The sequence below is a fragment of the Lepisosteus platostomus genome, chromosome 7 (genome assembly GCF_059453375.1).
Source record: "Lepisosteus platostomus isolate fLepPlt1 chromosome 7, fLepPlt1.hap1, whole genome shotgun sequence".
In the NCBI taxonomy this organism is placed as follows: Eukaryota; Metazoa; Chordata; class Actinopteri; order Semionotiformes; family Lepisosteidae; genus Lepisosteus; species Lepisosteus platostomus.
In genome coordinates, this window is record NC_142617.1 from 33,627,179 (window position 1) to 33,652,438 (window position 25,260).

General features: G+C 43.7%; 4 protein-coding genes and 1 non-coding gene across 6 annotated transcripts in view; 2 read left to right on the forward strand and 3 right to left on the reverse strand.

The window, feature by feature from the left end:
• Positions 1–4,930, reverse strand: part of elapor1 (endosome-lysosome associated apoptosis and autophagy regulator 1) — a 44,542-nt gene extending 39,612 nt beyond the window's left edge. The window contains exon 1 of the mRNA XM_088639938.1: positions 4,642–4,930. Coding sequence (XP_088496064.1) covers positions 4,642–4,776 — 135 coding nt within the window. The 5' untranslated portion in view covers positions 4,777–4,930. The remainder of the gene's footprint in view (positions 1–4,641) is intronic.
• Positions 4,931–6,945: 2,015 nt separating this feature from the next.
• Positions 6,946–11,603, forward strand: cfap276 (cilia and flagella associated protein 276). 2 transcript variants are annotated; one of them, XM_088639939.1, is made up of 5 exons: positions 6,946–7,098; positions 7,399–7,515; positions 8,079–8,194; positions 10,154–10,272; positions 11,277–11,423. In XM_088639939.1, the coding sequence occupies exons 1-5, from the start codon at positions 7,018–7,020 to the stop codon at positions 11,345–11,347; spliced, it is 504 nt and encodes a 167-aa protein (XP_088496065.1). In that variant the 5' UTR covers positions 6,946–7,017; the 3' UTR covers positions 11,348–11,423. The 2 variants fall into 2 exon arrangements, with proteins under 2 accessions (XP_088496065.1, XP_088496066.1); XM_088639940.1 differs by lacking the exon at positions 10,154–10,272 and having other exon boundaries at positions 11,277–11,603.
• A 1,055-nt stretch (positions 11,604–12,658) lies between these two features.
• On the reverse strand, positions 12,659–13,050 carry LOC148658577 (small Cajal body-specific RNA 2). The gene has a single exon (XR_015940666.1).
• A 2,781-nt stretch (positions 13,051–15,831) lies between these two features.
• Positions 15,832–20,482, reverse strand: tmem167b (transmembrane protein 167B). Its single transcript, XM_088639942.1, has 3 exons — positions 20,329–20,482; positions 19,159–19,290; positions 15,832–18,114 (listed from the first exon to the last, which is right to left on the reverse strand). The coding sequence occupies exons 1-3, from the start codon at positions 20,336–20,338 to the stop codon at positions 18,032–18,034; spliced, it is 225 nt and encodes a 74-aa protein (XP_088496068.1). The 5' UTR covers positions 20,339–20,482; the 3' UTR covers positions 15,832–18,031.
• A 3,746-nt stretch (positions 20,483–24,228) lies between these two features.
• LOC148658579 (galanin receptor 2a-like) lies at positions 24,229–25,260 on the forward strand. Its single transcript, XM_088641844.1, has one exon. It carries the CDS (start codon positions 24,229–24,231, stop codon positions 25,258–25,260), a length of 1,032 nt encoding a protein of 343 aa, XP_088497970.1.

The window sequence follows — 25,260 nt, forward strand, 5'->3', positions numbered from 1 at the left end:
GAAAAGTCAGTACCTGTGTTGACATTAACACATCAGGATTGTTTCTTCAGTTGTCTTTGCTCTAAACTGACGAGATTAAGTGTCTTACACAAACAGGTTAATGACATTTTCCTAACAGTCTGCAACAGTTTATAAACAGCGGGGGAAACAATGTAATTTGGACAATTCCGAATAAATAAGGAAACATCTTCAGAAAAACACGATATTACAAATAAAAGACACCTCAACAGATTATTTTTAAATTTGTATCCATCAATCCATTTTCCAACCACTTTATCCAAATCAGGGTCACAGGAGAGCCGAACCCTATCCCAGCAAGCCATACACCCTAGACATGACGCCTGTCCATCTTAGGACACACACAGATATGGACACATACACACTCACACTGGGGACACTTTTCCTTGCATGTCTTTTGACTGTGGGTGGAAACCAGAGTACCCAGAGGAATCCCACTCAAACATGGGGAGAACATATGAATTCAAGTAGGAAAACATGCAATGTCCACACAGACAGCACCCCAGGAACTGAACGCAGGGGCCCCACACTGCAAGGCAGCAATGCTAACCACTGAGCCAATGTATGACTCTATATTTCTGATGTTCTATGATAATTGTGGACCATGTAGTGTGAGATTTCACCCATGTGTTTTAATTAATCTGTTTACAAAGATCAGTAGGAGAATCTATAACTCCAGCACCATACAGACACTTCTACACAAACCTGAACTGAGTCCCTTTGAGCCTCTCATTTAGACTCTTATCTGAACACTCACAAGTGTTCAAAAACCAGGTGCGATTAACATCGGCACCCTTTTTACGATGGTTGAAATGAAATGAACAGATAAAAAACTATAGTGCAAAGTGAGACCATCCTCAGATTTTCAGCAACAAAAACCGCTGTGTTTTTTTTTAAATGGGGAAAACAATGCTACTTTATTCAAAATAAATTGAACCCATCAGTGTAACAGTCTTGAGATTTCTACAGAAGTATTGCCATATCAAAAGCTTCCGCCTTGACTACCCTTTTGGCAGTCTGTTCTGCCAAGCAGTTGAGACATGCATCCTTTGGTATATGAAAATATGATTTCTGTACCTTCACACGTTTTGCTCAAAGAAGTATCAGCTGACGGAGTCAGCAGTTCTTTTTCTGTCTAAATCCATCTTTTCAGCAGTGACAGATGAAGGGTTAGTGTAGCTGGGTGTCATTTTTAACACTATTTTTGTTTAATAGATGCAGAGACTTAGATGTGTCTAAGTACACCATGCACTGCCAATTCATCACACAAACAGCATGAAAATCCTACACAAAGAAAACTTCAGGACAACACACTAAGCAGTATGAATCACCCCTGTCTAAATGCAAATAAGAGCTGTTTCCAGTTATATCAGTTGTGAAGCACACTAGGAACACTGCAGTTTTGTGTTCTTCCCATTGCAGGCCAGGTTGTGACATTTAAGGCAGCTCCAGGCTAAAACATTAGCATATTAAGGACACATATCTTTTGCATTGACAGAGCACTTTTCATAGCTGTTGCATATTTACATAAACACCTGAGAAAAGTCTCTGACAGTCCTCAATTTGAAGTCCTGTATCTCGTCACAGATAAGAGGACCTGGAGTGACCAGTAGCACCCCAACACGAAGCGGAGCGGTGTCACCGTGGCTAAGGATCTGCACCTGTGGCTGGAAAGTTGCCGGATTAAATTCCGTTGGGCCCCTGAGCAAGGCCTTTAACCAGTTGCTCCAGGGGCACCGTATAAATGGCTCACCCTCTGCTCTGACCCCAAGCTTCTCTCCCTGTCCGTGTGTCTCATGGAGAGCAAGCTGGGGTATGCGAAAAGACAAATGGCTAATATGCTAATTCCTACGTGGCTTATAAAGTGATCTCTCTCTAAGAAGAAAGCACTTGCCGTATCTCACAGCCCTGCTTATACCACCCCTTTCCAACCAAGATGAATCCCACCCTAGGGAGCATGAGCCTGTTACACTAATTAAAACAAGACAACAAAACACAAAGGAATAGTGAAGAGAGCAAAATTTAAACTGAGGGACGTACTACAAGAGAATACAGTCTTTGTCACTTTAAAACAGACAGGACATCGGTGCCCAGGGAATGCCTGAACAATGACCAGCTAGAAACAGTCCTAATCCAACAGTCATCAAGTCATAAAGAGACAAATCTCTTCGATCTTGAGCAGAGATGGATAATGGGCAGACACTGTACAGGTGCTCAAAACTCTGAAGGGTACTGACAAAGTCAACCCAACAGGCTTGACAAAGAAACAAAGGACCGGAGCACACACGTGGGCACTGTCTAAGATCAAATTTGATCAACCGATTGCGCAGGCTGGACTCACAGTTACAACGCCATTCGCGGATGGACACTGTGCAGCGGCAGGCAGCAGCACGATGACGACTGTGCTGAACTGGCGGTTACGCAACACGTTTGGAACAGGATGACCAACTTTATCAGTATGTGTCAAGAAAATCAAGAACTACCTGCTGTTCAAGAGGAGGTTACCATCCAAACATCCATCCATTTTCAAAGTGCTTCTTCCAATTTAGGGCCGTGGGGTCGCAGGAGCAAGGCAGGATACACCCTGAATGGGACGCTAGTCCGTCACAGGGCAGAGAGACACACAGACAAGCACACACTCACGCCTGGGCCAGTTTTCCAAGAAGTTTTAACCTCCCAGTGTGCCTTTGGACCGGAGCACCCGGAGGACACTCATACAAACACGGGGAGAACATACAAACTCCACACAGATAGACCCTCAAGTCCAGGACTGAAACCAGCACGTCATGACACATCACTGTGGCTCCTACTATTCACACATCTAACAGAAATGCGTTACTAATAGCCTGCCGGGATACGCTCTGGTTCCACCGCGACCATGAACTGGGAGAAGAAGTTAGAAAATGCACTGATGGAAGTTACTAATAAGGGCCACAGCCACCTGGATCTTATCCAACAAATGTAGGATAAAAGGCAGGAATACACTTTGGATGGGACCAGTCCAGCACAGAGCATGCATCCACACAAGCAGGATTTAGAGACCCTAATTAAACTTGATGAGGTTTGATGAGGGGAAGCTCACACAAACACAGGGTGAACATGCAAACTCCACACAGACAGCACCTCAGGAACTGAACCCAGGGCAAACACAGTGCAAGGTAGCAATGCTAACCACTGAGCCCAGCAGTACCATTATCACATAAGCATTAATACAAGATGAGCTCAAACATAGAAAGAGAAACTATGGCTCCTCAGCCTTCTAATGAAGAAGGCACAACAGCCAAAAAATCTGGGTTCTTTATTTCTACTTTTCAGTATGGAATTGACCTCTGCTGGTTATTTTGCAGGCTGTAGGGTAACTCAGAACCCCACTGTAACCTCTTCAGAATTTCAGTTACAGATGTGGCACCCTACATCCAAACCAAGGTTATAAGGTAATTCCTAAATCAAACATATGTAAATTATAAAGACTTAAAAAATACCTATTCCAATTCATGTATCCAATGACTCAGATTGTTTTAAGGGTAGTTTAGATCCTCTTGCAGATTAATCGGTTTTTCACATACCCTGCGTGCAAACCGATTTACAGTACTGTATGTATTTATAGATCTGTCAGTCCCACTGTAGTTTTAAATTGCCCCACTGTTACATTACTTATTACAAACTAATTTGAGATGGTACCTACTACACAGGTACTTTATAAAGAAATAGAAACCGATCGTTTGCTGTATTGTGTTTCCCTTAGGGAGCCCTATTCGAAAAGGCGCTTTGCACAAAAGATGCTCTGAGTTTTAGGATTTAGAATTTAGAATTTTCATTTGCAGAAAACGTGTTTTGTTCCATTTTTTGAAAGAATGGTCGTCTGTGCCAGTAGCCTGTGGGGGGATATATGCGAGAATAAGGAAGGAAAATATAACATCTTTAACTTCACTCTGGTTAATGTCAAACTGCACTCCAACTGAAGGGCCATCTGACAACGCGCGTACACCTGCCTCGCACCATCTGTTTCTTTGGAGAACACATTCATTAAAGGCAATTTCACTGTAATCCTCGATTTTGTGTGGGTTACTAAAATTAATCATGAATAATATATAGTTAATAAAGGTTTAATAGAGATCGTGGTACCCCTTTTCTCGAATAAGAAATAGAGATTCTTTAAAGCATTTCTCACAAAGAGAAATCTATTGTGAAACAAGAACTATTTTTCTCAGGAGGTTTGAAAGCGGTAAGGCTTTAAACTTTGTCGACAGCCTGCCTTTCGAGACACTCCATGGGCTCGTTAAACAGACTACTGTACCGCCAGTGTTTTCAGACCTAGGATGCACATCCATGCTGCCTAAAGATTATACCTGTTTATTATACTTGATTAAAATAAACGCAAAACCACAGCGACAGCATATGGCTCTGCATACACCTGTCCAGGTGTCTCATCAATTTCCTCAGGCACTTGAGTAAACGAATATGGAAAATGACTATTTCAACAGGTGTTTTTTTTTTTCCACGTACAAAACGACAGCCCTGTAAAAGCTGGGGTAGTGTTTGAGCCCGAAAGACCCCGTCTTTCAGAGCCGGTTTTTATATATCTAACCCACTTCAGAGCGTTCGTCTCGGATGGGTCCTTACCTCCTTACACATGGGCAGCTGTCTCTCCTGCGCTGTCCCCCCTGGGACAGACACAATCCACACAGAGAGGTAGCTGGAGACCAGGAGGCAGGTCGGAAGACTCCACGTCTTTGAAAATAGACCGTTTAAGCCCATCCTGTCTGTCTTCACTGAGGTACTAGGCGCTGTGCCTGGGATTCTAGTGAGAGTGACAGCCGATGAAAGCGATGGGAAGATACTGATGTCCCAGCGCTCCCGGATGCTCTTCCTACTGACTGAGCGCCTGTTTAATAGCCATCATGGCTCATTATATACACACCTCGGCACTGCGGCTCTCCGCCGCCACTCGGCGGACACGGGAAGTGCCGAAGCCGCAGGCAGCACAGGTGGGAATGAGGCGTTTCCACCTTTTGTGGCGCGCCACCTACTGTGCCCGGATTTACCACATAACAATAGGCAACCCGCCTTGTAGTCAATCTCTCATATTTTAATTGGTAAGACTTAATTTTACCAACTGACTGTTGCTACAGTCTGCCACTGTACTTTACAATACATTTGCTTGCTATGTTTCTAAAAATGCCAATCTTATTTTCACGAATCAAGAAGTAACTAAAATGATCCATTAATAAATTTCCGTCCCTCCATTTTCTAACCGATTAAAGGTCACGGGGGAGCCAGAGCCAGGTAGAACCTGGACAGGACGCCAGCCCATCTCGGGGCACACAGACACTCACACCAGGGCCAGTTTCCCAGAAGCCAATCAACCTTCCAGTATTTAATGGACCGTGGGTGGAAACCAGAGCACCGGAGGAAACATACAAAAGTCACACAGAAACCACCCCATCTTCTGAACTGAACCCCGGGCCCCAGCGCTGCAGCCGGAACACTAACCACTGCGCTACAGTTCCGCAGCTAAAAGCGGATGAATTCGCTTGTCAGAATCCCAAGTGTAATTTCCTCGATGCCTAAGCAGATTCTGATGTGCTATTAATGGGTCAGTGTTGCGCTATTGGACATTGACCTGAAATTCTGCCCATCCTGACAGTGTACTGGGGACACAAACCACAGCGACCACCTGACAGTATAGACCCAGGGCTCTCGGGGTCTCCCAGGGCAGAAACACAGAAATTAAGCAGTCGCTCTCAAAGTCCTACTTAAAACCGCTTCAGACTTCCAGGCGCCCACTCTTCAAATTCTCCACTGAGGACCTGTCTGAGCTAACAGCACACACCCGTCGGAATCAATAGCTCTATTCAAAATAAACCGAAGACTCTGTGCTAACTGCAATTCAAAACTCGTGTTTGTGTTAACAAGGACAGGTGTAGATCTCAAATACGTTTCACAATACCCGGGGTTTACAGCAGGTTCTCCACCCAAGACAGCCTATTTTGTAGTTAGTTTTAGTTTCTTAAATCCACGGTCTAAAAAAATACGACAGGATTACAGATTAAGGTTAGGGTTTGTAACATCCTCCACCAGCGGGTTCGTTAGCACAAGAGCTCCCAGATGGGACCCTGTGTGTGTGGAATAAATATTTTACCTGTTAAATATAGCATGGAATAAACTTTTACCTGTTCCTTTGCGTTTTACATATGTTGACGCAGCTACCTACTCGTTTATTAATGATGGTCTCCTGTTAATAAGCAAGAAACTGCATCATTAATCCTGCTACTGGTTTAAATGTAACTGGTTGGTTAGTTTAAATTGGTTTAGATGTAGAAATTAGTTAATGTGTAAATAAATACATTGCTGTGTATAGAATTACATATCGAAAGGTATATTACAAAATCCATGTCTAAACCGACATACACGTATCTCAATACTTAGTTATCAACGCATTTATTTCTTAATTGCTCATTTGTGTATTTTTATCTTCCCGGGCCTATATAGTCAGTTATACAATGTAAACTCCTGTTACTGTTCATAAGGCTCTGAACAGTCTGGCTCCATCACACTTCTCTGAATTCCTTCATGTTTCTGTCACTGCTCCATTGTTATGGAATGCCCTTCCTCCGACTCTTCGAGAGGCAAATTCATTGACTCTTTCTCAAATCTAAACTTAAAACTCACCTTTTTACTAGGACCTAAATCTGATTGGTTTACAGTTTATCCAAAAAATGTATGTTCCTGCTTCATTGTATTTACTTCTTATTGTATTGTTTTCTCTTTTTATCTCTATCATTATGTACAGCGTCCTTGGGTTTGGAAAGTCGCTTAATAAATAAAAGTTCTTATTAATCCCCTCCGCATCGAGAAGAGATGACGTTCGACGGGTCAAGTGACGTATGAAAGTGACAAAGGGCACGTCACAGTGGGTCTCCTAGCAACCCCAGTGGCCAGTGTAAACAGTCTGAGTGTCCTGTAGGAAAAGTACAGAAAGTTCTGCCGCATCTAGAGATGCCACGATCTCGAGACCCCTTTCCGTACCCAAAATATGAAAACGACGACACCTTTACCGGTAAACCGAAGAACTGTCAGGTAAAACACAATGTGCAAACGTTTTTCGCTTTTTAATAATAAAAACCATATGTTCTCTGCACAACAATGAAATGCGTTGTATTAAGATAGTGTACTTGTTGACAAAATAACTAAACATGATCCATTTTTAATTTAATTTTCATAACAAATGTCTACAAAAACAAGTATATTTAATAGAAAAGCTTATTTCCAAAAAAAAAATCATAGAAGGATCTGAAATTTGAACTTGTTTTACCAAAGGACTAATCTATACAGTGGGAGATAAAGTATTGACAGGGTCTCTCTACCTCGTTCCTCCAGAAGGTGCCCTACTCGAAACCCACTCACCTGGCACAGAACGAAGACCCCTGGAATCGTCTGAACGCCAGAGCTACACTGTCCAGCGCCAGAAGAGAGGTCCTGTATTTCGATCCAGAGGTAAGAATCACACACGTGCAGTCTGAAAATATAGTCACATGAATGCATTTTGCATCAGAGGATTTCATCTCGGATTAGTGTACCCTTCTGTGTGGAGTCTGCATGTTCATGTCTATGGCGGTTTCCTCCAGGTGCTACAGTTTTTAAAGACATGTGGGCTAGACTAACTCTTGGGTCTGTACAGAGCAGGAACACTCGTTTGAGCTACTGATGAACTAAACAAGTGAGACTTTACTTGAGGTGAACACTGGTCCTCAAGGGCTGGGAGATATTGTTCTGTTCCTGATGATCTCTGACTGACTGCTTTTTTAATTGATCATAAATTGCTCCCGGTCTTCATCCATTTATGATTTAAAGGCTATAATATCTGCTGGATCCTTCAGTTAAGTGCTCTATAAATTGTGTGTATGTACAGTGCAATGCACTGATGTCCTGTCTAGGGTGAAAAACAAGACTTTCTGATCATGGATGGTTATCATGGTTACTAAAATGCTCAACCATGGGGCTGCACAAGCACAGCGATCAGCTTCTCTGAAAATACATTTTCTGTCTTTGCCCCCTAGGTCCCGCAGGACAGGCTGGACTTCCAGCTGAAATCCTTGTACGACCACCACGAGGAGTTCCTGAAGGACAAGAACGAGACCCTGTACCAGAGAGAGACATTCACTGAAGACCACGGGTGAGATCACAGTGGCCAGGAGATCCAATCAGCCACCGACTGCGAGGTTTTAAGTGAGAAAAGTGGCACATAACTAAAATCTATATTTTTTACATGCTTGTGTGCATCTCCTCTAGAGTCTAATCATAAATTATAGCTAGGAGACAGGAAGAGGTGAAAGTGGGGCCAGCAGAAGGCGCTCACCCTCCAGTCTGTGTGAATCTTAATATCTCCAGTATAGTGATGGAGACCCCATACTGTAAAAAGGGTGTTGTCCTTTGGATGAGATGTAATACAGAGGTCCTGACTCTATGTGGTCATTAAAAATCCCAGGGCATTTCTCAAAAAGTGTAGGGGTGTTATCCCGGTGTCCTGGCCAAATTTTCCACTGGCCTCCTATTAATCCCCATCTATGAATTGGCTTCAGCACTCTGTTCTCCTCCCCACTGATAGCTGGTGTGTGGGGAGGGTACTGGCACACTATAAATGCTGTCTCATCATTCAGGTGGGGCTGCATACTGGTGGTGGTGGAGGGGAGCCCTCCACCTGTAAAGCTCTTTGAGTGGAGTGTCCATGAAAAGTGCTATATAATGTAAGCTATTATTATTATTATAATGTTGGTATAATAAAGTCAAAGACTAGTGCCAAAAGCCATAGTGGCAGCCCTGAAAAATGCTATAAGATAGCTTTCTGTGAGGCAGGGCAGATCAATCTGGCTTCTAATGATCCGTTTTTATTCTAGCTGAATTCTTGTCCGCTTAATCAAATGTAGTGCATTCTATAACCTGACCTTTTCATTTTCAGCTCTTCAGTGTTGGAAGGCTTCAAGCAATCTCTCACCATCTTACTAGAAACATGAGATCTTTGCTTTCAAGTTTTATAAGAGCTGAAACTGATTAAGGAAGGCTGACGGAGCAAATGATTAAACTGAGAGCCCATCGGGATGTTAAGCCAAACAGGAGTGTTAAACTGAGACAGGGATGTGCAATTCCATTCCCCAAAGGCAGGATCCCTGCAGCTTTTATGGGTCCTTATTAATTGGAAATGTATTATTTAGGGCCTTGGAAAGGCATGACTTTAATCAAAATAATTAATTAAATTCAATCCGATGAGAGGTGGAACAAAAACCAAAACACTACGTTTGAGGACTGGAGGTGCTCATCCTTCTTCTTAGGTGAGACTGCATTTCTGCTGTACCAGTTCTGTGAAGAACAAAGCTGAGGGAGAAAAGCAACATTCAGAGCACTAAACCTGCAAATTTAAGTCTTAGTACAACTACTCTTCAGAGATGCAAGTGAGTTGATGATTGATGTGGCAGACAGTCTTATTTGGTATGAACACTTTGCTCTTTCACAGTGAAGGAGTGCCTCCTATCCCACTCCCCCTCTCTTAGCTGAGGCTGAACCTGTGCCTGGTGTGAGCCTCTATTTAAGGATTTGGAAAATAGCCCTCGTTTCAGTATGAAGCCCCTCTGTTTTTTTAAGAATGATACACAAGTTTCCTTTTCCTCCTGGGTGAAGAAAAACTCATTTAAGAGAAATTAGTTCAGAAGCAGGACAGAACGATGGTAGAGTGATTAGCATTGCTGCCTAGCAATTCAATTCCTGAACTGAGATGTTGTCTGTGTGGAGTTTGTATGTTCTCTCTGTGTTCATGTGGGTTTCCTCCGGGTGCTTTAGTTGCCTTCCACAGCCCCCAAAACGCACGGGTAAGTTAACGGGCTTCTGGAAAAACTGGCCCTGGTGTGAGTGTGTTTGGGCCTTGTGTGTGTACCCTGTGATGGACTGGCGTCCTGTCCAGGATGTATCCTGCCTTGCTCCACTTACCTGCCAGGACAGGCTTCAGCTCCCCCTGAATGGGACAAAATGGTTAGAAAACGGAAGGATAGATCAAGTCTCTTTTTTCCTAGTGACACAGCAATTCATAATTATATCAAGGTTGATATCAGAGGTTCTGATGGAAACATTTGGACCTTTTCAGGAGGATTCTCAAGAACCGTGTGAAAGAAAAGCCTCCACAGCCTGAGCTCCAGAAACTGCCCATCAAATTTTGGGTCAGCCCCCAGAAAGCCTCCATCTACAGCATAGAGGGAACCATAGGTGAGCAGTGAGGCTCCAGGCCACAGTCTGGCAATAACGTCATAGACCAACAACATTCCATTTTACACACAGATTCATCCACAGATACAAATTACATCCAGGAACCAGAGAAACAACTCTGAACATTTTGCTAGTCATAAAATTAGCTCAGCACATTAAGGGAGAAGGCTCGTTCAGCTCACTTGCTTTGTTGTAAAAGGACAAGGCTCAGAGGCTGAATTCATAAAGCCTTTTTAAAGAGACAAGATTGCACTGTCATTATTCAACCAGATAAGGTTCCCCACCTACACTGCAGCTTTCAATTTGCACTTTTCCATTTACTAAGCCCAGAAGGGTGTCCATCTCATTATTGCTCAGTGTGCGATATCCGATTCACATAGATGGACATTAGTTTACACAGGTGCATCTCTCTAGGATTGATGACTGCTGGGCTGGTCACATTTATCAACTCTTGATTTTCCCCTTGTTTTCATGCAGGTACTCTGTTAAATAAAGCCCTTTTAAAGTAAGGTAACCCATAGATTAAGTAGCTGAAAAACACTATATTCAGGTAATTCAAATGCAATAGACTGGCACTTTTCTGAGGTATGCACATCTACTGTATCTGCCCAACCACAAATGTTTCCCACAAGTTACTATGTTTACCATGCCACTTAACTTTGAAGTGGTCCACAAGGATGAAAGGAGATCATTCTGCCTCCATTGTGCTATTATTGCATTTGCAAGGTGGCAAGGAATGTTTCCATTTATACCAACAGCAGGAAACTTCAACCTATTAAGAGAGCAAAGAGGCCTTTCTCTGTACTTTGAGAACACCTTGAAGGCAGGGACATTAGTTTAAATTTACATTACACTTTGACCCATGTTGCTTGTGTGGTTGCACCCTTAACGCCCTTCATGGTTCTTTGACATGTATTCAAAAGACAACAATGACAGGGTGCTGCTGCGAATAAGTGTCACCCCAGGGGTGAGATGTTCACCCAACTCTCCCTTTGTCTTCCCAGAGAGCCATCACAATGCATCCACAAACCGAGGCTACTCCAGGAAACAGGATGGAGGATTCTACTCTACCTAATGCTTCTGAACAGTTCTTTACCTTGCAATAAACCCTCTTCATGTGCTTCTGCAGATGAGCAACTTCTCACTGTTAACGCTCTCTGAACATGGCAGACCACACAGACGCAGGTCTTTCACAAGCCGCACTCTCTACCAGCAGACTGCATAGTCCTGGTGGGGGTTGCAGCAGAGAAACCTTTCGAGCCAGTTTGTTCGGAAAAGCTTATAGGCTGCAGCAGCAGCTGGTCAGTGGTGTATAAACTGGTTTAAAATCATTAGTGTCTCATCTGTCTGCTTATTTTTTTTTACCCCAGAGTAAGAAAATGCACCTAATACAGGAAACACTTTTTTTTAGGAAGATCCCAAATACTCCAGTATTAAGTCTATTTCCAAAACCCAGCACAGCAACCTTCATCAATATTTCAAAAGCAGATCTGTGCACATGTACGGCTCTTTTAATGGGAAATGTTCTGAGCCCCAGTCCCATTAGAGAAGTAAGACTTATCACTACACAATCCATGAAATCCAGACCCATGCATAGGAAATCCTTAATGTTACCAATATACTTGGTTTACAATTTAATAAGCTTTTGGGCTTTCAGGACTTAATATCAACAGGGCACTGAGACTGGCAGAACAGGCTTATCAGCTGTTGCTCTCCCTTCGTGTTCCATCAATCAGAGCCTCAACCAGAAACAGAACTTTAGAAACAAAAGAAACAACCCCCCACTAAAAAAATGAGACTACAACCCATTGGTGCTCAAGCGGCTCAGTTTATTAAAAAGTCCTGGATACATTTAAAGCATTATATCTTTTACAAAGATATTTTTGAAGCCCATTGTAAACAGTCTTTTTACATTTTATAAAAATGTGTACCTGAATTTTGGTTTCGTCTTTTAAGGAAGAAACTTTCCGATATGTTAAAGCAAAACAACAAACCCGAAGAATACATCACACAAACGCCGCTCAACACGCGTCACCGTTTTAAAGCGTCAGAGGCGTACAATTCTAAATGACTTTAAAAACCAATGTAGGGGCACAAAATACTTTCCGAAACTGCACGAATCACGTGATGAGGTTTTATTAACATTCACAAGAACCGAGGAGAACGAAAAGATCCTGCTAACACGTTTTCGGCGACAGACGTAACGAATTGGATTTATGTTCTGTACCTTGAACACCTAATTTCATAGCACGATGAACATTTTCCCGTACAAACACGCACGTAGACGAAGACGGGTTTCGCATTGTTAATATTGCCGCCTCTCGAGCAGTCTCCGTACGAAGAGGACGTGCTTCCAATCAAGTTGTGCAGGACAAAGCGGTTATGGTCAGATCAGAATCGCCTCTATACTCACAGGCCGAGGAAAAGCCCGAGGGGTAAACCCCCCGAGACATCCCCAGCTCTAGTATATCTGATCAATTCATCATTTCTGAACCACAAGTAGTGGTGAAGGCCCTGCAAGCAACGATCATGCCTCATGCACATCGCCGGAGGAACCGGCTCGCATGTCGGGTATTATCATCTCAAGTCGGAGCAGGACCGGAACCCCGACTCGATCAAATAAGATCACGGTGTAGTTTTTATATTTTTTTCCAATTCAAACAGTCGCACTCACAACCATCAAACATTCACACACACTTTGAAACGCTCACCCACTCGCCGACTCACCCACGCAACCAGATCCACAACACACTCACCCCCTCTCTTCCAACCCAATGATGAATCCACCCCCCACACGCCGAGTTTTAAACTGTACTGCGATGCATCATGGTACTGCATCCGCTTCAAACTACTGAAGACAATACCGAGGAGCGCCCTCTAGTGACTGGAATAGGTGTAGTAAATTGCAGATGCTTCTTTTTAAAAAACAAGACCCTTTAACTTCAAAGCTTTTTCGCGCTTCATCTATTTTTAAGCAAAACGATTTCCAATACAATAAAATCGATTTAAGCCTCAGGATTAGTTCCTGAGGTTCCCTGTTGCGAGTGTGCGTTATGGCTGTATCCAGATACCCATTTCCTAACGCACTTCGTTATAATTCCTCCCGGTAGTGTCTTTATTTCATTGATGGCCCTCAAGTATTTAACTTTGTGCGACACTAGTTTTGAATACATGAATGAAATCCTCCCTTTTCTCTTACGTCTCCAGATATTCCTCGGTATTAAACCACAGCAACAGCTGTTATTTTTCTTACAACGATTTTGCTACCTGCCTGTGTGAGTTGGGAACAGGCCTTTCCATATAAATAATGACGAAGAAATACGCGATACAACATCTCTCTTTATAGCATGTAATTACCTGTGAAAAAGTAAACAAACGGGTTAGCATTGCTGTCTTGTAGCACTGGGGCACTGTGTTCAATTCCAGTCTGTGTGGAGTTTGTATGTTCTCCCTGCTTTCACAGGGGTTTCCTCTGATAACTTGTTGCCTCTCGCAATCCAAAGACAAACTATTAGGTTAATTGGTTCTGAGAAAACAGGCTCTAGTTTTAAGAGTGTACAAAATAGATTTTTGCAGACAGATTTTGCCTTTCAAGGCAGTGCGGTGGCTCTGTGGCTAAGGATCTGCGGCTGTGGCTGGAAGGCTGCCGGTTCATATCCCGCGGCCGGCAGAGGAATCTTTCTCCGTTGGGCTCCTGAGCAAGACCCTTAACCCCAACTGTTCCAGGGGTGCCATATAAATGGTTGACCCTGTGCTCTGACCATAAGCTTCTCTCTCCCTGTCTGTGGGTCTCATGGAGAGCAAGTTGGGGTATACGAAGACAAATTCCTAATACAAGAAATTGTATATGGCTAATAAAGTGATCTAATGTGTCTGTGTGTGCCTTGTAACAGGCTGGCATGCTGTCCACAGTGTATCACCCATTACTTGCCAGCACAGGCTCCAGCTCCACTCGCCCTTCAAGTGGATGAACAAAGAAAACGGATGGCAGGGAACTGTCATTTTTTCCACCCAGAGGTGGGTGAATGGATCAAATCCTGTGCTGGAGTTAAAAAGGATTCTTAAACCAGAGCTGGATAATTCATAGAGAAATGGCTACACACATACCAGCGGCCATAGAACTGGAATATATTTATTACATAAATAAGCCACAGGAGGAAAAAAAGCAGGCTCATTTTAATAATCTGTCAAAGCTCTCAACTGTTAACATTGATCTTGAGTTCTATATCATTGGCAAATTTCACACATTCCACTAGATTTGCTATTCTGTGAACAATGGGGGGTTGGGGGGCTTTTTGAAGAGATTTATCAAACCCATCTCCTTTGATGTTTTGTCTCGGTTTCATTGTTAAAGTGATGCGTGAAAGAGATCCTGCTGATTTCTGCCAGCTGTACTGTAGCCACACTGCATCGGATACAAAGAGGGAGCAGAGAGGCTTCCAGAGTAGCAGTCACACCCAAGCAATGGAATACAGCCAATTTTAACTGGTCAAGCTGATCAGAATGGATTTCCTGTTGAAAACTAATCACATCCTGGGAGTCAGCAGAGAGGTCTATTATTTGCGAGAAAACTTAGCTAAAACCAATTAGTTAACAGCACACAATGAGCAGTTTTCTCTTTTGTTTTGTAGGCCAATGGCTATAGCATTACTGTAGAAGATATTGGATGATCAAATCTCATCTGTAGCAACAGTTACATTGACACAGCAGCTCAGAAAACACATTGATAATTGCAGGCAAGTAATGTTAATTTGGGGATGTTATGAATTTCTAAAGGATTAGAAATTCACTTATTTAGAAACGTAGAAATGACAAATCCAGGCTTACAAAACCGAGACATGGGTGTGCCCAGCAAATGAAGGCAATTTAAAAGAATTTGGATACTCTTTTTGCATTCGAATGAAGGTTGTTTTACATGGATTTACTCATGGTAGGCACAAGGTGAGCGTTTTATTTGCTTGGATGGGTTTGAAATCCAGTCCCAAAGCCCGGCATTTTGAAGTTCAAATACTAGTCAATGCTAATATCTGCAGATCCATTTCACAAACCCTTCTCTTATTGTAGTGTAACTAACCTGTTGACATCTCACAAGAGGTGGGTCTCACAGACACCAATAAGTTATAAACATACAAATAATTCATACCAAAGGTACAATTTTAACGCTAGCAGTTAAACTGTAAAAACTACAAACATGGCTTTTGATGAAGTGCGATATTAATGTGTCAACTGTTGCATAGAGGCTAGTGAAAATAAAGGAAATATGCAGTCAAAAGCAATAAGTGAGCCCTGCCAAGGCACAACTTTGCCCAGAGTGCAAAATGAGAAAAAGACCTTGTTCTTCTATAAAGTCCATAAGAACACAGTGGCAACACTGCCATCCTAGCTGGGTGTGTCACACTCCTGAGGTCAGTAAGGGTCTCCAGTGTTGCAACTGAAGGATGAAAACCACTAGAGATTTTAAATGATTTTTGGATTTTGTCCCAGAGGAAAACAAAAAGATCAAGACAACTCCCGTTCAGGAATACTGCAAGCGTGGAAAAAAAGAGCCCAGAACACAGCTTTAATGATGGTTTCTCTCAAGTTTAATAAAATGGAAAACACCTGCCCCCTCCCTTTTAGTACACAGACATTTACAAGCTAGAAGTCCTACGCTGTCCAGCGACAATGTCTAAGCCCCGTGGGAATAAGTGTGAAGGTGTAGCATACAGACTTTTGATCTGAATTACTGTTGTACTTTTACACACACAGTATTGGCTCCAGCCTACCCTGGCTATTGTCTTCAGGTTCTTCGGTTTTTGTTTGATGTTCCTTGGAAAATATTTGCAGTGCAAAGCAAAAATGTAAAGCTGTGTGCTACCACAACCTTTAATTAACCTGGCAGATCTCTATTGTAATTTCTTGCTGCTTACCGACTTGGACAGGGTGAAGGTAGTCTGGCCTGCACAACGAAGGCTCACGATTTTCACTGGACTCCCTCTCCACTTTAACACAGGATAATGAGTGATGGAATTTGAGTGCACACATCCTGCTGCAAGACCGAAGAGCAGAGCATAGCTGCTTCAAAATCAAATGTAATAAAGACAATACTGTCTCTCATTTCAATTGCCTTGACAAAGAAACATGTTTGGTTTAATTTAAAAAAAAAACTGTAATTAAATGTCAGAAGAGAGGACAAATGAAGAACCTGGAATACAGGACACAGAAAAATGCAAAGCCTTTTATAGATAGTTTTTCCAGGATCTAACTCATGAACACCTGGCACACTACTTGTAAATGCAAACGATTCAAGGGACTAACTTCCCAAATCTTGCTGTAATTTGTCATTTAATAAACCAAACATCAAATGAAACTTTGGCCTATTTGCTCACTTAACATGATTAAATCCTTGCTGGGTCTGTCCTCGAGACTCATCACTACATGAAGCCAACAGGAACAGAATGTTTTTGCAGTAGTAGCTTTGGGCTCCTACACCACATAATTCACTTTTTTTTGTGCCTTGATTTGTTTAGTAAGGTTGTGTAGTGCACTAACAAAGTGAATGCAATTATCTCGCGAAAGATCACCATTTTCCACCCCCGAAAAAAGACTCTTAACAATACCAGTTAAATATATATACACAGTAACAGGGAAGGGTGCAGGTGAACCATCACTTCTGTCTAGTGTCTTGAGCGTTGACTGGCAAAAAACACATTTTCAAAATCCACACAAGTGTTAATTCTTCAGGTCCTGCATTTCCAAAAATCTCTTCTCCACAAATCATATAGACAGCTGTATTTGAAAAGATCAAGCATAAATGCAGTTCATGCAAAATAACCGGAAGTTTACATTTTTACAGCTTGAAAAATCTGGAATAAGAATTACTGGGGCCGGGTACTCAACCTGATCAGAGCTACATACAGTACTTCATCAACGCATGAAATCTCCCTGGAATCTGAATGCTCCATGTAACAAACAAAACATAAAATCTAAAATGAGCAAGAAAGGCAATAAGTAACAAACCTTTTAACATCTGAAGAAACACTGTGCAAACCATCACCCTACCTCTGGGTTTTGAATATTAAAATCTTTTAGTGAAAATGGTTTTCTATTCATCATACTACTACTTGCAAGGATCAGAGGGGGATTTCATAAACAAATCTGAAATCTTGCACTTCTTTATCCATCTCTGCCCCAGCATTTTAAAATGTACATTCCATTTCCACTGCATTGAGATCGGTATCACACACAGATTCCGCACAAGAAAGCCCAGCCGACACAGAGGAAAGTGGCTTCTACGTGACTACTGTACCATGAGATTTTGCTTCTTTAGTCTCCAGGCAAAATGAGCTTCCCCCTATCTAATACAGACCCACAGATGCAAATTTACCAAAAAATCCCGGAGGAGTCGTAGCTTTCATTTGGCCCGTGGCCGGAAAAAAAAAGAAAGTTCTTTCTTCTAACAATGTTTTCTTCTCTTGCAGCCCCAATGTATGCTAAACAGGCTCTCCTATTGTGGCCCCCCCCCCGGATGAAGAATCAAAAAAGACAATGAAGAAAGGAACCCGAGAAATAAACGCACACCCAAGTTGCCCTTCTGTTCAGGAAATGCCGGGGGTGGCTGGTGGATGCTGAAAGGATCGGCACCAGGTGACGGAGCCCCATCTGGGACTCCCGATGAACCGAACGCCACACCCGCCCTGCAGGAGGAGGGTGGGTGGGGGGGTCCAGGAGGTATGAGCACACTGATTGTCCCGTGTCCATGAGCGCAGGCCGAGCCGTGTCACTTTATAAACAAGACGTAGAAGGCCATGGCCACACAGGAGAGCGCCACCGCGATGTGCAGACGCGTCCCGATCACTGCCGCTGGAGAAGGAGAAGAGAAGAAGGCACTGTGAGCTGGCAGTCGGGCGGGGGATGCAAACTACGAAGACAACGAAGTGTGAAACTGGGTCACAAAGTTACCCTGGGCGGCGGTGTAGAGTAAAGGTTAGGACTCTGGGCTACTAACAGTGCAGGAACTTTAATAATGCAGGGCTATATCAAAATCCATTACATTGTTGGAATGTTGAGTAGTTTTGACTTGTATTCTTATAACTCAACAAAGACTAAGACAGGCTCTGTCGGGTAACAAATGACCCGACTGTTGTGAAATGTGATCTAACAGAATAAAGTACGTGTTAAACCCCATCAAGAGAACTTGGATCAGGCCGAGGCAGAAAGCTGTAATCTGAAATGGCTAACACTTATTGCTTGGTGTAAGAGCTGTGAGAGGTGTTATGCATCTCAAAACACAATAACAACACACAAAGCAGATTGCTCACAGGCAGTAGTATAAAACATTCATGTCATTTTTTTTCTTTTTACGAGGCATTCCTAAACATTCTTCCCTGCTATTATTCTGATCCACTCCAGTATCATAGAGCTTTATAACTCATCCTCTTCTGGGGTAGTCTAAGGATACAGGGGAGCACTCTGTAAGTTATCCAGCTCTAACCCAACATGCTCCTTATGTCTCATACCCTAGCTGGCTCCTCAGCAGGGCTCGGAAGACTGTTTGCTGCCTCCATCAGATCATAGGACATATACTTCACACTTTCATCAAGTCCTTTTCTTCAGCAGTCACCCCAATAACACCAATCTAACCCTTTTAGCATTTCTGGGGTTACTGCACTTTTGTGATCACTGTGATCATGGACGTGTAACTGTGCACAGTTTTTAAGCAGATTTCTGTCCTCCAGCCTCTAAGCAACATTAAAACAATTAACCTAGAGGGATTCGGCTAGTCAAAATGCATCAGTACAGCACGTTGCCTGTGAAATGTGTCCAGGGGGGTTGGTGTGTGACCTTTCTTTCTGTGCACCCCCCAGTACAACACTGGAGTGCAGTTGAAACTCTGCTGAGACCCACCTTTGTAGAAGACGCCCCAGATGCCTCTCTTCTCCGACAGCAGCCAGTTCTTTAGCCTGGGCACTTTCTTGAAGTACGCACACGTGCAGACGAACAGCAGGCCGAAAACCAGGATGCCATCGAATGAGTACACTGCCCAGACAGAGACAAGACAAACACACTCAGACTGGCGTTGCATTCCAGGAAAGACTGGTCTGCATGTCACCACGATACACCACAACCATCTCACTGTTTAAATTCATGGAGACAAAGCCTTTGCAAGCTTGTAACACTCTTTTCATTGATCCAACAGTGTTGTACTTCATTCACTGAATGAGCTCTATCTTTGACATAACAAAACCTACAGCGTAAAACTCAGACAGGTCAGATTCCACGCAGAGGTTTTTCTGTTGAAATGTGATGAAAACCGGAGGCACTCACTCGATCCAGAATTTTTCAGAGCAGTTTCCTAGTGAAAATATTAGAATTTCAGGCGATGAGACAGACGCAGCGGGTCGACATCTTAAAGGTTTTAAGAGTTGGGATTGTTTTTATGCAAGATCCGGGCGAGGATCCTGCTTTTCTCGTATGTGACAATTCAATTTAGACGTGAGCCCTAATTCTTATAAGATACAGAAAGCGACCTAGACAGCACAAATAGGACAATTTAACCTATTAAAGGCAATAGGTTGTGTACGCAGAATTTACACTACATAACTTAAACTGCACATCATTTAGTATCAATAACTAAACACACATTTTATACACCTGTACTTTGTATACACAGGGATATACTTTGTATATACACCAATATACTTTGTGTGCAACTACCATTAATACACGTTTTATGATCCTCACCTAAACACAGCGTGTATCGCGTAAGAACTAAGGAATCTTGCTCGGGGAAATTAAAGGATATTGCTAACCTAAAACATGGACACAAGCTAGCAACAAACGAGACTCTGCATCGTTTTAAAACCCGGAGACGGGATGGATATTGTTCTGAGAAGCATTCGAAAGACAAGAAAAAGTATTTCTGAACTCCGAACACATCGACAAGGCCTGGCGCTGCTGTCACAGGAGCCACGTCCTCAAAATATCCTAAATTACTTCCTGCTTCACAAAAACTAACAACGTAAACAAACATTATGTGACTTTGCCTAGTCTTAAACGCGAAAGGGCCGAACCTACCGTTCGTCATGGTGGTCGTGTATTACCGAGACTTCAGATACAATATTGCCGAAGCTGTTCAATTCCCAGCTCTTTCCTATCTCTTCATTTTCCGCCCGCAGTCTCGACCAGTAAACACACAGAGTCAGGAAGGAGCAGCCGAAAGCCGAACTAAATCACCACGCCAGGGAGGAGTAATGTAGGACAGAGAAATTGATTGAGTTCGGATGACGTAATCGTCAAGCCGGCAGTAAAGGACTGATGTTAATTTGCCTCTGTGTGTGTGCTGTTAATATTTACTATTGCATATTGTTTGCGTTGTTTTGCATCAATAAATTGTGTTTATTTTTGTTGTAATTAATAGCTGTATTTTATTGATTGTTGAATCCCTGTAAGAGCAAGAATAAGAACAGAAGCACGGTCACACTTTTAATTTTAATTTAAAGAGTATCACTCATATGCAACCTCAGAGCACTCTGTCACAGTTAACGCCCCAGACAAGTAGCAGATGCACCCTGAATGCATTTGTGAGACAAAACATGATGGAAACAATCTTCATCTGCAACTGCCAGTGTGATGTCACATGCATGATCTGAGCAAGTTTTAAAATTCAGCATTCAGACACAGAACCTCGAAGTTCTGCAACCCACTCATGACTTTCTAAGAAGAAAGTTGCACAGAGTAAAGTCGAGACTCTTTGTTTTGACTGCTGGATCACAATGAACATCACAAAATCAAACACCTGAATATCCCAGGCACTTCCTCAGATCAGATAATAACCAATTCAAGTCCCAGATTAATAATCCGCAAAGCATGAATCTTGCATTGTTTTGAAGTGTGATCTAACAGAATAAAGTACACCAAACAAGAAAAGAATGATCTAGGAATTGTGGGCTGTGCTCTTTAAGTCAGGGGAATAAGCAGTTCTGCGATGAGATGTGTAGACTGTCCAGGAGTCCTAGTTATAAAACCCATCTCTCGGAAACCTGGATCTCTGTAAAAACAATCCTAGATAGTACAAGGCTGGAAGGCAGTTGAAGAAAACAAGGTTGCTGCTGGTAGAAGTGGTTGATGACCTGTAGGTGGTGATCTTTTCGCTAGACCTGAATTGTGGGACTAACCAATATGAGGCCCTTTTCAATCTGCTCCCCTTCAGTATTTTAATGTAATCAGACCTCAGGTGTTAATATTGTAACGCATACGGCCACCATTGAGTGTGTAAGAGCCGGCTTACCAGAGCGGTGATGTCACCGCCCTCCCCTGTGATAGCAGGGCCCACAGCCCCTGGGCTGACGGGAGATCTTCCTTTAGCTCAAGCGGCTGGGTCCCTGTTGAGGTACGCTAGCGGTCGTGGGTTCGAGTCCCCGACGGTGGGGGGCCGACTTAAGCGGCAACGGCAAGGGTGCCCGCCTGAACCCCGAGTAATAGTACAATATTATTCTATTATGTGTTCAATAAATAAGACTTGGTTATCGCAAAATTTTGAAAAGGAGTGGACTGGAGGGACAGCAGACTGAGAACCCCTGTTGGAGGCAGTATCGTTTTTCACATGTACTCCTGAACCATCCCCCTTCCTCTTGCGGCAGGCCTAAGAGATCACTACGGCTCTTTTTCAAGAGCAGGGTTGTTAACCACAGTGCCAAAGAAGTGCAACAAATCAGAGCCAAGCAGAGCAGAACCGCAGAGGCCACTATCTCAAGTTGGGGCTATGTTAAAACCCTTTACTGGGCACAAAAAAAAACAGTTTATAAAATCATTTAAATTCTGCACTCCACTGCTCTCCTCTCCAAAGCCTTCCTTGTTAATTTCGATAGGCTTCCTGACAAAATAAACCTGATATCCCAGGCGAGTTTCATGCAAGCCTGCCTAGGGAAGTGTATAAACAATAAGCCATTTTGTTGTCCTTTGGTGCTAATTAGAAAGTTTGATAGGGTTGTTTTGTGCTCAGCTCAGCAGGACTGTACATGTTTCTCATCAGTCAGCAGCCTGAGACAATTAGTAATTAGCCATAGTTATAACACCTTTGGTCACTAATGAGCCGAAAGGGGAATTCAGAAGTTGACTGTTTAAAGTGACCAACCAGTTGAAGGCCACAGTGGCTTGTCTGAATCGATAAGTGAGATGGAGTAAGAGCAACAATAACATCAGCAACAACAGCAGTGGGGTCAGGTTACGTTTCATCTTCAAAAGGTCCCATGTGAGGCAAAGCAGAATGACCAAAACAGAGCTGTGCAGACCTCCTGGCATGTGTTAGTTTGTAATGGGTAAAAATGATAGAAGATGATCAAAAAAAGGATGATCTAAGCCATTAGCCAGCAACTGACTTTAACCCAGAGCTCTCAAACTTAATTTCTAGAACCTTCGGGTACTTATTTCAGCAGAGCTCTCATCATTTAGTCGGTCTGACTATTTAATTAGCTGCATATTCGTAAGACTTCTAGCCAGGCGCCAAGGTATTTTATAAGCACCTATAAGTAATGAATTAAAGTTGAGTTTAAACAATCAACTGCCAAATTAAGAAATTAGTCATGTTTATTGCTTAATTGAGTGTTCAGTTGAAGAGTTAATGAATGGGATTGTTTCATTATCCTGGTCACGACCCTTCTCAGAACATCTCTCTGACCTCCCAGCGTTGCCTTTAGCACACATAGAATTGTCCACACCCGCAGGAGGCTCCACAGCCGAAACATTGCGCCTCTTTACCTTTCCCTTCAGCAGGGAATGAACATTCAGCTGTTCCACAGAACCAAGATATTTGCTTAAACCATTGGATATGTGCTTGCGCCGAAAGAGGCCAAAGTGTTTGGGCAATATACGAAATGGAAAAGCTAAAAAAGAGATAAATGTTCTGATGTGGCGGAGTCTTGGTACTGGACAGACCCTGGTGTGACTCTGGTGGGGGCAACGGGGTGCCCCTCCCTGCCAGGAGCGCCACCGCTGGCCAGGTGTCATATATAAGGCAGTGCAGACACTGACAGAGGAGCAGCTGGTGCAGAGCAGTGTGTGAGCGGTAAGTCTGTGCCGGGCAATGGGGGAGGGCTGCATGATATATTCCTGTAGTGTCACCTGCAGGGGTAAATGACTAGTTGGAAAAAGGCAAATAGCTAAATAGATCAATTAATTTAAATACCTGTTTTCTTTACTGTTGTAGAACACATCTTCCATCATCATTATAATGAGTCTTCTTTGCCTTAACTTTGAACGTTGTATGACAGAGCAGGGTATTTATCTTGGTTGTGAAATCAGCTTGAGCTAGTGCATATGAAAACCTTTTTCGACAAACAGAAATGTCTCACCTTTCCCTTTGTTGTCGGATGAAAGCATTTTTTTTTTGGCATTTACAGTGAGGAACGCAGCATTGTTCACCTGCCTTGAAGATGTACAGCGCATGGCACATTATTTGTAGTATTTGGTAGCAGTAGCTTTTGGAAGTGACACAGTTTAAGGGTTTGTGAAACTAAGCTTATTTGAGTGCCTATGTGGTATCGCGCATTTCGACATAGTTCTAGAATTAAAGAGGATAAGTAACTTTTTTTTCTTTGCTGTCAGAACAGAGCTTGTCCATTGGCTTTGCTGCATTTTAAAATACTTTTGTTTAATTTGTTTAGATTTGTGGCAACGCTATCTCCCTACTGTGTATAATTTTATATCTTGACTGTCATTGGGTGCAGGAGGTAATGTCTGCAATAAAGCTGACACTGCGGTGTTTTACAGGTGTTAGGTAGAACAGAATGAATTGTCTCTTCACTTGTTCTCTGCCTTGCAGGGCTGAACAGTGAGACCACAAGAGGGAAGCACACCACCGTTAGTGAGGACTGAGATTATTGGCGAGCTCCAACCTAAAAGGCAGGCAGGCTTAAAATAGCCTTTAATAACTTTAAGGTACTGTACCCCAATTTACTACTGTGCCTTGTTTCCCAGATGGAGAATGTCACATTCAACCCCGGGCTGCTCCAGACTCTGCAGGTATCGAACAGCACGCCCGGCCCCAGCTTGACCAGCTCCTATGCGGTCGTGAGTCAGGTGGTGAGGGCCACTTGGTACGTTGTCATTTTCGTGCTGGGGGTGGCCAGCAACCTGCTGCTCCTGCTGGCTCTGCTGCACAGCCTGCGCGAGGGAGGCGCCAGCCCCCTGCACAGCATGACCAGCTTGCTCATCCTCAACAGCGTCCTGGCCGACACCATCTTTGTGCTCTACAACGTGCCTCTCAGCTTTGCCCAGAACATCTGGAGGGACCCGCGGTTCATTACGGCCGCCTGCATCTCCAGCCAACCCGTCACCAGCCTGGTGATCTTTGTCAGCTTCTACAGCATGGTGGCCAACTGCGTGTTCCGCTTCTTGGGCGTGGCGCACCCCACGAGCTCCCGGGGGCTCCGCAGGTGGCACATGGGCCTCAGTTTAGGGGTCGTCTGGCTGGCCAGCATCCTGACCTCCCTGCCTGTGTGCTTCTATATCCGTGTGGCGGATGTGAACGGGACGATAAGCTGCGTGCAGGTCATGACCAAGGCTCAGGCCATTCTCTACACCATTCTCCTGGGAGCTGTGGCTTTCTGCCCCGCTGTCCTGCTCATGGTGGCCCTGTACAGCAAGATGATCCACATCCTCTGGAGCCGGAAGGGCGGGGGTGGCAACGTGCGGCAGAACAAGAGGGCCACGGTGATGATCCTCACCGCGCTGCTGGCCTTCATCGTCATGTGGATCCCCTTCTGGGTGCTCATTTTCGTGGTGGCGGCGGCCCAAGAGCTGCAGAGCTCCCCCACCCTGATCTTCGCCTTGGGGGTGCTCGCGCTGCTGGCTTCCTCCAACTGCTTCGTTAACCCCCTCATCTACCTCATCCTGTCTCCGCACTACAGGAGGAGGCTGGCGCGCATGTTCGGCTGCGGGCGGCTCGCAGACAGGCTGGGCGCCACCACGCAGCTGGAGACAAACCCCGACACCGGGGCTACCACCTGA

Coding starts and splice junctions, on each gene's coding strand:
- tmem167b (XM_088639942.1), bottom strand. Junction 18,115..19,158: donor CTGGGGCGTCTTCTACAAAG/GTGGGTCTCAGC, acceptor CTCCTTCTCCAG/CGGCAGTGATCGGGACGCGT.
- cfap276 (XM_088639939.1), top strand. CDS start 7,018: ATGCCACGATCTCGAGACCCCTTTCCGTACCCAAAATATGAAAACGAC. Junction 7,516..8,078: donor TCCTGTATTTCGATCCAGAG/GTAAGAATCACA, acceptor TTTGCCCCCTAG/GTCCCGCAGGACAGGCTGGA. Junction 10,273..11,276: donor CAGCATAGAGGGAACCATAG/GTGAGCAGTGAG, acceptor TTGTCTTCCCAG/AGAGCCATCACAATGCATCC.
- LOC148658579 (XM_088641844.1), top strand. CDS start 24,229: ATGGAGAATGTCACATTCAACCCCGGGCTGCTCCAGACTCTGCAGGTA.